At 47.5% G+C, this 14,428-nt stretch overlaps 1 protein-coding gene across 1 annotated transcript in view; it reads left to right on the forward strand.

The window, feature by feature from the left end:
- DST (dystonin) overlaps positions 1-14,428 on the forward strand; it is a 925,809-nt gene that overhangs the window by 685,070 nt on the left and 226,311 nt on the right. Inside the window, 2 exon segments of the mRNA XM_029595689.1 lie at positions 408-903; positions 6,815-8,283. Of these exon segments, the coding sequence (XP_029451549.1) occupies positions 408-903; positions 6,815-8,283 (1,965 nt within the window).

Below are 14,428 nucleotides of genomic sequence, written 5' to 3' on the forward strand. Positions count from 1 at the left end.
AAGGTTATCCAGCTAACTTTAAGATAGTCGGCTGTATTCAGTAGTGCGGCTGCACTATTGGGTAAACCTCCAAATTTAGCCAGAGAGGTTTATCTGGCTCACTTTGCTATCCAGATAGTGACTGAATATGTACCCCATTGCTTGCAATAATAATATAGTAGAGATCCTTTTTATGCCTGTGCCTTTGTGTTCAGATGCAGCTGTCTTTTCCTCTCTAAGCCAGAACGATTTTTCCAAACTAGCCAAGCAACCACAAGATGTAACTGTCTTCTCATTCTGTGCTGTGTCGTTTAAAAGCAGTCAACCCGCCTCTCTTGTGTGGAAAGGCTGCCACTTAATTCTGCAGCGTAATTAGTAAGGAGTTTGAATTTTGATAAAACATTATATGATTTTTCATGTTTTCTCAGATTCTGCTCAAAGAGTTTGATACCCGAAAACCTCAGTATGAGCAGCTAAATACTGCCGGTCAGGGCATCCTGAGCGGACCAGGGGAGCTACCACCATCTTATGAGGTTGTGAAAGAACAGTTAGCAGCCGTGGCACAAAAGTGGGACAGCCTCACTGGACAGCTGAGAGACAGATGTGGCCGCATTGACCAAGCCATTGTGAAAAGTACACAGTATCAAGCCCTTCTGAGAGGCCTGGCTGATAAATTAAGTACTTTGGATAATAAACTAAGGAGCAGTCTGGCCGTCAGCACACACCCGGATGCCGTTAAACAGCAGCTGCAAGCGGCTCGTGAAGTACAGCAGGAAATTGAGCAGGAAATGAAGACCATAAGAGAGGCGCGGACTCTTTGTGAGGACCTGTCAGCGCTGGTTGGAGAAGAGTACTTGAAGGCAGAGCTTAGCAGACAGTTGGAGAGCATTTTGAAGCCCTTCAATGACATTGAACAAAAAGCAGGTTTGTATTAGAACATAAAATATATGATGGATAATATAAAAGGTATTATATTTCTTGATTTAAGATACCAGCAACCAATATTAAGGTTCTTTCTTTCTCTGGAAGTAAAGGCTGGAATGAATGTTACACGTTATGTCCTGGTATGTCCTATTCAAGAGGCATGACTCGTACTAAAGTGTCACCAGCCGGGAGAGAAATGATCATTAACCAAATTTTCCCTACTAAAACCGAATATTTTAAATACATTTTCAAGTCAAGACCATCATATTAGGCAGCACTTGCATAAAATACCTTCCTTATCTTACATATAATCATCGGTTGGAGTCTATAAACCATTATTGATTATGTTTTTTGTTGCAAGTACAATGCCACTATGAATAGCTCCAATATTTAAGAGGTCGTAGGTAGTAATACTCCCGCTCTATCAGTGACAAATTTTACTGCTGTATCATTTTTGTAAATCTGTTAGCCTGTACCCCTGGAACTACTAGGTGTAGCCATGTTTGGAACAGTGACATAAATTACCCTATAGGAAATGGTATCTGTTTATTTTATGCACAGTGTGCGATGCCACTTACGACAACATTCCCAACATTGACCAACCGGATCTAGTGCAGGGCTTCTTAAACCTGTCCTAGGGACCCCACAACCAGTCAGGTTTTCAGGATATCCACAATGAATATGCGTAAGATACATGTGCATGAAATGGAGGCAGTTCATGCAAATCTATTTCATGCATATTCATTGTGGATATCCTGAAAGCCCTACTAGCTGTGGGGGGAGTCCCCAGGACAGGTTTGGGAAGCCCTGATCTAGAGAGTGAGAGCCAAAGGTAACTCACTTAAAACATGGCTGCTCTTTGAGGTTTAACATAAGTAAAGTGGTAGCTGTTTCAATGTGTAAAGAATTTCAAACATAGGGCCTCATTTTCTAAAGTATCGCAGGCCTGCGATACTTTAGAAGATGAGGGGCGGGGGGCCAAAACGGGGGGCGGGCCTGCGCTGGCCGGCAGCGATCGCACCGTCGCGGTGCGATCGCTGCCGGTTTCGTACCCAATAGCGCCACCATAGGAGGTGTAGCTATTGGGAGCGAAATAGGCAGTGAAAAGGCACTTACCTTTTCGCTGTCCGCGGCGTCGGCGCAGAGTCGGCCCCGGTGACGTCCCGACGACTCCTCTTCTGGGGCCAACTCCGCCCCGACTCCGCCCCCATCCTGGTATCGCACGCGATAAGGGAGTTTTCATGTGCGAGCAGCTTGGAAAATGAGGCCCATAATAACTTCATAGTAAAATATTTGATACAGGCTTCCAGTACTTTTCACATGAGCTATTGAAATATTGCATAGCACATGGAAGATGCAGCTTTCTTTAGAAATAACCTATCTCAGACATGATAAGATAGATTTATAAAGGGGTAAACGTTGCCCCATAGTCATAGGTTTAGACTATCCTACCTAATAAACGAAGGATGACCGACGTGCCGCAAATGCTCAGTAGAGACCAGCTCTACCGCGCATGTGCGGGCGAGCACGTCGGTCTGAGCCAGAAAAAAAAGAAAAAAAATGGCGGCGTCGAGTGGCAGCGGCGTCCAGTGGCAGCGGCGGCGTCGGGAAGCAGCGGCGGCAGCGGCGGCGTTGAATGGCAGCAGCGGCGGCGTCCGGTGGTAGCGGCGGCGGCGGCGGGTGGCAGCAGCGGCGTCCGGTGGTAGCGGCGGCGGCGTCGGGTGGCGGCGGCGGGTGGCAGCGGCGGCGTCCGGTGGTAGCGGCGGCGGCGTCGGGTGGCGGCGGCGGGTGGCAGCAGCGGCGTCCGGTGGTAGCGTCGGGTGGCAGCGGCGGCGGCGTCCAGTGGTAGCGGCGGCGGGTGGCAGCGGAGGCGTCCGGCGGCGGCGGCGGGTGGCGGCGGCGGCGGCAACGAGGGAGGAGAGAGAGAGGGAGGGACTGACAGAGAGAGGGAGGGACTGAGTGAGAGGGGAGGAGAGAGAGGGAGTGGGACTGAGTGGGAGGGAGGGAGTGGGACTGAGTGAGAGGGGGGACTGAGTGAGAGGGGGGACTGAGTGAGGGGGAGAGAGAGAGAGAGGGAGAGGGGGAGAGAGAGAGGGGGAGAGAGAGAGGGAGAGGGTGGGAGAGAGGGAGAGGGGGAGAGGAGAGAGAGGGAGAGGGGGGAGAGAGGGAGGGGGGGAGAGGGGGAGGGAGGGAGGGAGAGAGAGGGAGGGAGGTAGTGGGACTGAGGGGGAGGGAGTGGGACTGAGAGGGGGAGGGAGTGGGACTGAGAGGGGAGGGGGAGGGACTGAGAGAGGGAGGGGGAGGGAGGGGGGAGGGAGTGGGACTGAGAGGGGGAGGGAGAGTGGGACTGAGGGAGGGAGAGGGACTGAGTGGGAGGGAGGGAGGGAGGTAGGGGGTGGTGAAGAGGGGGAGGTGAGAGACAGAGGGATGTAGCCCGTTTTAACGGGCTTAACGGCTTGTTCTTTATAAATAAGGCCAAGTATATTTAGAATTCTCAAAAACAGTCATTTACAATAATGGTAAAATCAAATTCCATTATTTAAATTTGGATTTAAATGATTACTCCAGTTTAATGAATAATATCTTATTTTCTGATTTTACTAAAATTGTATTTGTCAGTTTTATAGGTATACATAAATTGATGTAATTAACAGCTTGAAATACAACAAAACTAACATAAGAACAGTCCTTTACAGCCAAAGAAATGCGATCTAATTTATCTTCAATGTCACTTGTTTTGTTCTCTGTTGTAATGGTGCTGTCTTCATCATTTTGATTCCATAAATCAAAATTTCTATGTCCAAAATGAGTATAAATGTATATAATAGTCTTCTATAAATTTTGTTCTTCCGTACAGCTCATCTTCCTTTACTACATCCTTATTAATCTTCGTTATTTTCCCAGTTCCACCTACTCCCCAGCCTTGCTCCTTTGTCCATCCTGTGGTCAGTAGAGCAGGATGCTGCTTGACCTTTGAATAGGTTTCAATATAAAAGGTATATCTCTCCCACAGAGATTAGGCATTCTTCTTTCATAGTATACTCAGCAAAGCCCCTTCTAGGTTGTTGAGCAGGAGACTAAGATGGGAACGTAACCCTGGCTCTTACATATTTCAGTTCAGGGTGTTGGCTGCTGAGCTTTCCATTGGCTCAACTTTCGGGACAGCTGACAGAAATGTTTGGGCCCAAGACAAATAAAGCAGGCTGCTCCCCCTGCACCTCTCGTCTTTTCATCATCACTTCCTCCGGTCATGCCTCTTCTTCCTTCCCCTTTGCCATTCTGTGCTCTTCAGAAGCACCAGAGCTGCCCTAATCCTGCAACTCTCGGCAGTAGCAGTCAGTCAGGCCGATACACTAAACTGTGCGGGAGAGCCGGCGCTCTGAGGCGAGCGCCCGCTCTCCTGACGCGCGCCTAGGCCCCTCTCCTGGGCGCGCAATTTTGTATTCAAATTAGAGCCTGTGCTAATAAGGAGGCGCTAGGGTCACTAGCGCGTCCCTAGCACCTCCTTATTGACAGAAGCAGCGGCTGTCAGCGGGTTTGACAGCCGACGCTTAATTTTACCAGCGTCGGTTTTCGAACTCGCTGACAGCCACAGGTTCGGAAAACGGACGCCGGTCAAAATTGAGCATCTGTTTTCCAGGCCACGGGCAGATTTTTTTTTTTTTTCAGAAGATTTTTAAAATTTTTATTTTATTTTTGGGGCCTCCGACTTAATATCGCTATGATATTAAGTCGGAGGGTGTACAGAAAAGCAGTTTTTTCTGCTTTTCTGTACACTTACCCGGTGCCGTCAATGGTTAATGCCTGCCTTTGCTTTCTGTATTGCAGGTGAATAGCTAATAGGTTCATCAACATGCATTTGCATGTGATGAGCGCTATTAGTTTCGGGGGGGGGGGGGGGGGTTGGCTGCGAGTTTTCCACACGCTATTACCCCTTACTGTATAAGGGGTAAAAATAGCGTGTGGAAAACGCGCGGCCAAACGGGGGCTAACCGCACCGCTCGGTTGAGCGCACCATACTGTATTGGCCTGAGTGTGATACAGGGACTGGCAGCTGTTGTTTGCTAACAGTCCTCTTGGTCATCCTTGCCCCCGCCCCAGTGCATGTTTGTTACTCATAACGGAAACCTGCTGGCGAACTTGAAGTGGAAAGGAGAGGGTAGTGCAGGGATTGTGAGTGAACAAAAGCTAACAGCTGGAGGCCAGATTTAGGGTCCCACATTAGCTGAGTTTGGAGGAAAATGCTGTTTGTTGCTGCTGGCTGAGAATGGAATACAAAATAGGGGAAAAAAATGGGGACAGTTATGAATGAAAGTTTTTGGTGCTGTTGTTCAGTAGAAGTTGATGCCTATTCACTTGGAAGCCCAAGGCAACAGGGAAAAAAAATGATTTTTTCCCTATAATATTTTTTCTTTAATTTCCTCTGGTTCCTCAGTGTTAGGTTCCAGCTAAAGAACATAATAAAAACTATGAGCTCAAGCCCTGTTCACTCATTAAGTATAGGAAATGAGGTGCTCTGAATTCTCAATAAATATATGTGAAAAAAAGCCAGTTATCATCCTGGGAATTCACTAAAATTTCCAAGACACATCGTAAATCATTAATGATACAGTAATTTCACCAGAAGCAAACTAAAGATACATTGTGATGCATTCAAATTTTGGTTAAGATTGCTGAATTACTTACTCAACAGATGTGTATTTCTTAGTAGTCATACTGGCAACCTGATAACTACATTAGGTAGCCCATTGTTCCTTGTAATACGTAGAAGGATTGAACATGGCAGCATAGTAGATTATGGCAGAAAAAGACCAGTTGGCCCATCCTATTTGTCCAGTTACTCCTGCCTACACTGAAAAGATGTATCCTAGCTGCTAGCGTGGAAGCGTGACCACTTACAGTATATCACTCCTTATCCAAGTTAATTTTGTTTTGTCCTCTTTGGTTCTCTACTATGTTGGGTAGATGAGCACAGAAGTTCCCATACTTAATTACACCTAACTTTCTCTTCCCTTCCTTTTCTTCCCTCTCTTCCACACCCATAAGCCCCTTATCTTTCCACCAAGCTGTGGGCCAGAGTCATTAAGTGGCGGATTTTAGAAGGGTTACTCGCGTAAATGCTCCTGCACGCACCGAGCCTATTTTGCATAGGCCCGGCGACGCGCGCAAAGTCCCGGGACGCGCATAGGTCCCAGGGCTTTGTGAAAGAGGCGGGGCAGTCCGGGGGCAGGACCGAGACCTCCAGTACAGCGGCCATTCCGGGGGGGATTTAGGTAGGGCTGGGGGGCAGGTTAGATAGGGGAAGCGAGGGGAAGGTGGGGGGGCCGAAGGAAAGTTCCCTCTGAGGCCGCTTCAATTTCGCAGCGGCCTCAGAGGGAACGGGGAAAGCTATCGGGGCTCCCCTAGGGCTTGGCGCACGCAAGGTGCACTAGTGTGCACCCCCTTGCGTACGCTGACCCCGGATTTTATAACATGCGTGCAGCTGCGCGCGCATGTTATAAAATCGGGCATACATTTGTGTGCGCCGGGTAGCGCGCACAAATGTACCTTGCGCGCGCATGTTTAAAAATCCGGCCCTAAGGCTTTTTCCCATTTTGTGTCTATGGGAAAAATCCTTATTGAATCAGGTACTCTGTTAGGTAAATAATAGTGTACAAACAGTGGTACTGTAATGCATTGCATTGGAACAATGCCTTATCAATTTGCCTGCTTTATGAAGTGTGCTTTAAATGTAAGGACTATTCCCAAAATGTTACTGGGATCTTTAATAGAATTAAACATATTATTAATAGATAAAAGGTTAAGTGAAGGCATTTATTCTGATCTGAAAGTTTAGCTAATACAAATATATATGTAATAATAATTGGAGGGCATTTTGAAATCAAATCATGTGCGCTTTTGTGCCCCACAGGTAATCATGTTCTGCAACTTCAGTCCACATATGCCAGCTCTCAGCAGTTCCAGCAGATGTCTAAAGATTTCCAGGCATGGTTGGACACAAAAAGAAAAGAACAAAGCCAAGTTTCTCCTGTATCAGCCAAACTTGATACCCTCCAGTTATTAATCAAAGAGCAGACAGAGATCCAGAAGACCTTAACTGATAAGCTTGGTTCCTATCAAAAAATAATTGCAGAGGCTGAAAGCCTCTTACAGAAGACTCAAGGAGCTGAGAAAACCGAGCTGCAGACCCAAGTTGCCATGCTCAAAAGCAACTGGGATGAAATGAATAAACAGGCAGAAGAAAGACAGCAGAAGTTAAAAGACTGCCAGCAGAAAGCTCTTAAATACAGAGAGCATGTCGAAAGTCTACAACCCTGGATAGACGAGTGTCAGAATAAACTCTTGGAAATCAAATCTTGCATTGACCCTGTAGGAATAGAGACTTCCATAGGTCAAGTGAAAGCTTTACAGAAGAATGTGGACAAACACCGGGGCATGGTGGAGCTGTTAAATAATGCAGCTGAAAGTTTATTGAATGCTAGCGAAGAAGACAAAGAAAGTATTAGGGATGAGAATGTGTTACTCAACCAGCAGGTGGATATGTTTGCAGAACAATTACATAATAAGAAGGACTCTCTGGAGAACATGGCACAACGCCTTAAGGAGCTTCAAGAATGTTTCAGAGAAGCTAAAAGGCAGTTTAAAGTGGCAAAGGAACAATTGGAGGTGCATAATTGTCTAGGGGCTCAGGCGTACAGTAACAAGCAACTGACAGTAATGCAAACGCAGCAGAAGGCACTTCAGAACCTGAAAGCACAGGTGGATTTGGCTCAAAATCTCGCTCAAGGACTAGTGGTAGATGCTTCTGATGCATTTGGTGTTTCTGACCTTCTTCTAGAAGCTGAATCTTTAAAACAAGAACACAATTTGATCAGCCAGCAGGTTGAGGACAAGTGTTCATTTTTGGAAACAAAGCTTCAGGGAATAGGACATTTCCAAAATAGTATTCGAGAGATGTTTTCTCAGTTTGCTGAGTTTGATGATGAGCTTGATAGCATGGCCCCAGTGGGAAGGGATATGGTCACATTACTGGCTCAGAAAGAGTGCATCAAGACTTTCCTTAACAAACTGGGAGAGCTAATCGCAAACAATGAAAATGCAAACAAGACTTGCAAGATGATGTTGGCAAACGAAGCATCTCCTGATCTCATTGGTATAAAAAGGGACTTGGAAGCTTTAAGTAAACAGTGCAACAAATTATTGGACAGAGCAAAAGCCAGAGAGGAGCAAGTAGAGGGGACTATTAGCCGTATTGAAGAGTTTTATGAGAAGTTGAAGGAATTTGCAAATCGTCTTGCAGGAGCCGAAGAACATGAAGAATCTCAGGGTACAGTTGGAATGGAAACAGACACCATTAATCAACAGCTGAATGTGTTTAAGGTAAGAAAACGGCTTCGTTGGTATTCCGTACTTGTGTTTTTAACCTTGTAGAAGCTTTTAATAAACTAAACCTGATGTAGAGGACCATTATTAATAGGAAGGATCCAGAGGTGTGAAAAAAAGAGACATCAAAGCATTTGTGCTCATTTTTATTCAAAAGAGACAAACCCCGCTATAGGAGCAATTTTGAATAGCCCCATGTAATTGCGAAACCGCGTATATTTTATAATTCATTTCCAAAGAGAAGCTACCCGAGTTAGTTTCTTTTTGAAAATTAGCCAGCGTAAGCTGCATACGTTAAAAGCACCATGCTGTTTGTACGGACATAAGTTGTGATAAAATAGCATATGTATTTGTTTAAAATACCAAGTTCTCGTGGTTTTATCCGCCTAACCTAAACACACCCTCAGGAACGCCTCTCTCTGACTCAGCTAAAACCAAGTGCACTGTGGAAACCCCTGCGTACTGAGGAGAGCGATTTTCAAGCTGGTCAATTCACCTGGGCAGATGGCATGGAGAACTGCCTTCAGTGTGTGGATTATTGTTATTTAAACCCTTCACATTTTAAAGCATTATTCTAAGTCTCAATCAAAGAAATGCCATGCGCTCAACTTCAGGTCACTTTTACAAAAGAAATCTAGCCATTCAGTTGTCTATCAGGATGATGTTAATGCAGTAACATTTTGCTGACCGCATAGAGTAACAAATAACAGAGGGTCCGCAAGTCATTTAATTTTCAAGTACTGTACTGTTGTGGCTGTAATCTGAGCTAACTTTTGAGTTCTCAGCCCTGATTCATAGGAGTAGAATGGAAAAATCCCTCTCATGATTCAGGCCAAAGACTACTTTGGTGCCATTGTAATTCTGCTGAGACCGATAACAGAGCCTTCTTATGCAGTGGGCATAGCCTTGTGGAAACTTGTTACCCTCTTGGGGAAGGGGGGAGAATCCTACTATTATTACTTTGACTTCCAAAACTTGCAATATGGAATCATGGAGTGTTTCAGCTCCAAAGACTTCAAATGTAACTGAATCTTTAAATATAGGCACGGTAGGTACTCCTATACCATAGTGTCTCATATGGTAGTACACTTATGAAGTAGCACTACTAGATGCGGTATTGTAAGGTTGTGAAGTAGGAGATCCTCAGATTTGACAAATCAGTGGGCTGTATAGCCGTACAGCTTGTAAGAATGTGTGCATTAGCTAGATTCTTCAGTATTTCAGCGTGCCTGTTTCTTGGCTCTCTTGCTTCCTCTTTTTGGTCTTATAATTAGCTCTACTTTCTTTTTTGTACTAATGTACTTTCTATCAAAATATAAGCATGTGCCTATTGGCATGCACACACTTTGTTTTTCAGAAATCTCCTTCCTGGAGAACACTTTTTAAGCTGTTTATTCTATGTGGATGCTTTGGGGGTAATTTTAACACTGGCCAATTAATATGAAGTTTATGGGCACTTTTTACCTGCAGACTTTGTACTTATTTTTAGAGTGAAAGTATGTGGGCATTTCCACTTTGAAAATTATCCCAGGAAAACTGCTCATACATACTTACGCCTGCTAACTAATGAGTAATTGAAAACCCCTCCCAATCCCGCCGCCTGGGAATGTCTCTGCTCACTTCAGGTACATTTACCTGCAGATAGGGTGGGTCCTTTCCTAAAAGCCCATTTCTGTGGGGCAGCACCCGCACAAGTGGCTCGCAGAGTGACTCCCTTTAAGTACATCATTGTGTGATGCCTGTATGGGATTTCTGATTAGAGAGGGCCTGAGAAATTGGGATGGCTATCCCCTCAAAGTAATCCAAGTGTTTTCCCAAGACTGGGGTTTATTGGATCCCGGTCACAGATGACGATGATAAAAACTCAAGATATTAGGGAATAAATGACAAAGTCCCAAATTGTAACCATCAAACACAGAGGTGGATGAATCCTAGTGCAGACTTTAAGATGGTCTGCCGATTCTGGGAGAGACAGAGCTTGTTTGCAAACCATTGGTCCCTGCTTTCTTTTGACTGCTGGATCCCCAGGATTTCTTAAAGAGGGAAAGAGAATTGTTTTTGTAGATGCCCCTCCATGTTGACAACTGAAAATAGTTTTCGGACTCCTGCATCATCAGAAGGCACTGCGAGGGGCTTCTTCCTTCTAGGTGGCACATGCCATCTTACCTGGGCTGGGAATTTATTCCTAGTTTCTGCTGATGAAGAACTGAAGGACGATCTCAGAAGGTGTTTTTAGGTGCACTGCTCTTTTTCAATGAAGTGCAATTGATTGTGTCCTCTGGACTTTATATAGGGCTGCAAAGATATAGTGAGACAACCCAGTAAGCAGAATTTTGTTCAAGCCTTCAATTTGGCCAGAAGTCCTTAATGCTGTCATATGTTCTCATGCTAGGGACTAAGGGACTTTTTTACCCAGCTTGATCTTTAGATTGCAGAATTCCAGTCATGGAAAGCAAGGCAAAAAAACAAAACAAAAATGCACACTGCAAAAAATCCGTGGATTGGGACCTATCCATCTCAGTATGTAACTGGATTCTTCTTTATGGAATCACTAACATCTGCATTTTGGAAGGGGATGGATTTTATTTAGGATGAAACATGTGCAGGACAAAGTGGAAAGCCAAAGGAAACCAGTCAGCAAGATATGGTGAGTAGTTCAAAGTATCAATGCTTGTAAAAAAAAAAAAAAAAATTAAAAATTAAAAAAAAATCAGTTACGGGCCAATCCTGTATCGTGCGGTAGGAAGAGCTGCGTTAGTGCCTACGGCACCCGCGGTTACCGCCCGCACAGAGCAGCTCACCTACCGCGCGATCCTGAAGCCTAATTATATGTAAATGTAAGCCGCGTCCGAAAAGCCTTAGTCCCGCGCAACCCAGGATACTGGATAGAGCGCCTATACAGGATCCTGGGTGCGCGGGCCTAAGGCTTCACGCCACGCTGGTATCTGTCATTTCAAATGTCATTTGAAATGACAGATACCAGGAAGCAACGGCGGCGACAGCGCAGAAGCAACGGCGAAAGGACTTTTCAGTGTCCCCCCTCCTCTCGGAGCAGGGCGCGAAAAGCCGCCTTGCTCCGGGAGAAGGAGGGACACTGACAGCGACGAAGCTTACCCCCAGCCCGGACACCGGCGAAGCCAGAAGACAGCGGCGGAGAAACGGCGAAACGACTGTCAGTGTCCCCCCTCCTCTCGGAGCAGGGCGCGAAAAGCTGCCTTGCTCCGGGAGGAAGGGGGACACTGACAGCGACGAAGCTTTCCCCCAGCCCGGACACCGGCGAAGCCAGAAGACAGCGGCGGAGAAACGGCGAAACGACTGTCAGTGTCCCCCCTCCTCTCGGAGCAGGGCGCGAAAAGCCGCCTTGCTCCGGGAGGAGGGGGGACACTGACAGCGGCAAAACTTTCCCCCAGCCCGGACACCGGCAAAACTTACAATTTTGCAGCCATGAGCCACGAGCAGGAACGCGAAGATCTGGCTCCGATAGCTCCTCCCGACAAGATGGCCGCCTGCACGGGGAAAGAGTACAATTGGCCGCTCAAGACGTGATGTCGTGACGTCACGTCTTCAGCGGCCAATTGCACGCTTTCCCCGTGCAGGCGGCCATCTTGTCGGGAGGAGCTAAGGCAGGCCAGATCGTGTTCGTGCTCGTGGCTGCAAAAAAGTAAGTTTTTTGCCGGTGTCCGGGCTGGGGGAAAGTTTTGCCGCTGTCAGTGTCCCCCCTCCTCCCGGAGCAAGGCGGCTTTTCCGCCCTGCTCCGAGAGGAGGGGGGACATTGACAGTCGTTTCGCCGTTTCTCCATCGCTGCTTGTGCGCTGTCAGTGTCCCCCCTCCTCCCGGAGCAAGGTGGCTTTTCGCGCCCTGCTCCGAGAGGAGGGGGGACACTGACAGTCGTTTCGCCGTTTCTCCGCCGCTATCTTCTGGCTTCGCCGGTGTCCGGGCTGGGGGAAAGCTTCGCCGCTGTCAGTGTCCCCCCTCCTCCCGGAGCAAGGCGGCTTTTCGCGCCCTGCTCCGGGAGGGGGGAGAAGAGACAAGCGGCGAAACAACTTACTTGCACGGGGGGAAAGCGGTCTCCGTGGCAGCCCCAGTCCTCTCCCCTCCTCCCGAAGCCAAAAAAAAAAAAAAGCTTTTTTTTTTGGCTTCGGGAGCAGGGGAGAGGACTGGGGCTGCCACGGAGACCGGCACCCATGATCGCGGCCGGGGCAGGTGAGCGGGGGCTGGGGGAAAGCTTGCCACCTACCCTGACCCCTGCCTCTACCGCCTGGGTCAGGGTAGGCGGTAAGTTTGCAGGTTAAACGCGCGACAAAGCGGCAGGGAAAGGTAGCGTTAGTCGGGGCGCGGGTTACGGGATGCTAGGGGAATAGCTAATTCGCTCGTTTGCATGCAATATCGCGCTAATTCGCTCGTTTGCATGCAATATACATGCCGCGGGCGGAAGGGGTTACCCGGGGAATTTAGGACGCGGTAGGAGTAGGTTAAAGGGGATTCGGGATCGCAGGAAGGGCTAACGCGGCCGGAACGTGAGTTAAAAGCGGCTTAGGAGCAGGGTAAATGCAGCCGCACTTTACAGGATTGGCCCGTTAGTGATTAAATATAATCCCTCCCTTTTCTGTTCTTACAGTCATTTGAGGGCAATATTCAGCTGCAGTGTGGCTCAGGAGTTTATCCGGCTACCTTAACCTGTATGTTCAGTGGCATGGCTGTGCTGCTGAATATACCCCACTATCCTAAAGTTAGCCAGATAAGTTTCTCCGATTAACTTTAGGACAGTCCTGGGGTCCTACCAGACATTTATTTATTTTAAAATATTTTTATTCCGCCTATATCAAATCCTTTGTGCTAAGTGGATTACAATTTGACATAAAAAAATAATTAAAGAAAATCAAATAGAGTAAAACATTAAATAAATACAGAATTACATTAAAACAAATCATAACAGGTTTTACAGTATTAACAATCATCACATATTCACCACAAACCTTACTTGTATTGTAGATGTTGAAATGCCTAAGAAGACAAATGAGCCTTTGATGCTTCCTAAAAGTTTTTACATTATCAATGACCTGCAAAAAGTATGGTAAATCATTCCAGCATTTAGGACCCATTCAATAAAAAGCCCATAAATGAGTTTCTTGCAAATGGGCTGCTTTAACTGTAGGAACGACAAGTCGGTCTTTCCCTTAAGACCACAAAGAACCACTTGTATTGTAAGGAGTCAGCAATTCAGCTAAATAAGATAACTTCTCCGGCTATCGGGCCAATCCTGTATCGTGCGGTAGGAAGAGCTGCGTTAGTGCCTACGGCACCCGCAGTTACCGCCCGCACAGAGCAGCTCACCTACCGCGCGATCCTGAAGCCTAATTATATGTAAATGTAAGCCGCGTCCGAAAAGCCTTAGTCCCGCGCAAACCAGGATACTGGATAGAGCGCCTATACAGGATCCTGGGTGCGCGGGCCTAAGGCTTCACGCCACGCTGGTATCTGTCATTTCAAATGTCATTTGAAATGACAGATACCAGGAAGCAACGGCGGCGACAGCGCAGAAGCAACGGCGAAAGGACTTTTCAGTGTCCCCCCTCCTCTCGGAGCAGGGCGCGAAAAGCTGCCTTGCTCCGGGAGGAAGGGGGACACTGACAGCGACGAAGCTTTCCCCCAGCCCGGACACCGGCGAAGCCAGAAGACAGCGGCGGAGAAACGGCGAAACGACTGTCAGTGTCCCCCCTCCTCTCGGAGCAGGGCGCGAAAAGCCGCCTTGCTCCGGGAGGAGGGGGGACACTGACAGCGGCAAAACTTTCCCCCAGCCCGGACACCGGCAAAACTTACAATTTTGCAGCCATGAGCCACGAGCAGGAAGGCGAAGATCTGGCTCCGATAGCTCCTCCCGACAAGATGGCCGCCTGCACGGGGAAAGAGTACAATTGGCCGCTCAAGACGTGATGTCGTGACGTCACGTCTTCAGCGGCCAATTGCACGCTTTCCCCGTGCAGGCGGCCATCTTGTCGGGAGGAGCTAAGGCAGGCCAGATCGTGTTCGTGCTCGTGGCTGCAAAAAAGTAAGTTTTTTGCCGGTGTCCAGGCTGGGGGAAAGTTTTGCCGCTGTCAGTGTCCCCCCTCCTCCCGGAGCAAGGCGGCTTTTCCGCCCTGCT

The sequence above is a fragment of the Rhinatrema bivittatum genome, chromosome 3, assembly GCF_901001135.1.
Source record: "Rhinatrema bivittatum chromosome 3, aRhiBiv1.1, whole genome shotgun sequence".
Classification (NCBI taxonomy): domain Eukaryota; kingdom Metazoa; phylum Chordata; class Amphibia; order Gymnophiona; family Rhinatrematidae; genus Rhinatrema; species Rhinatrema bivittatum.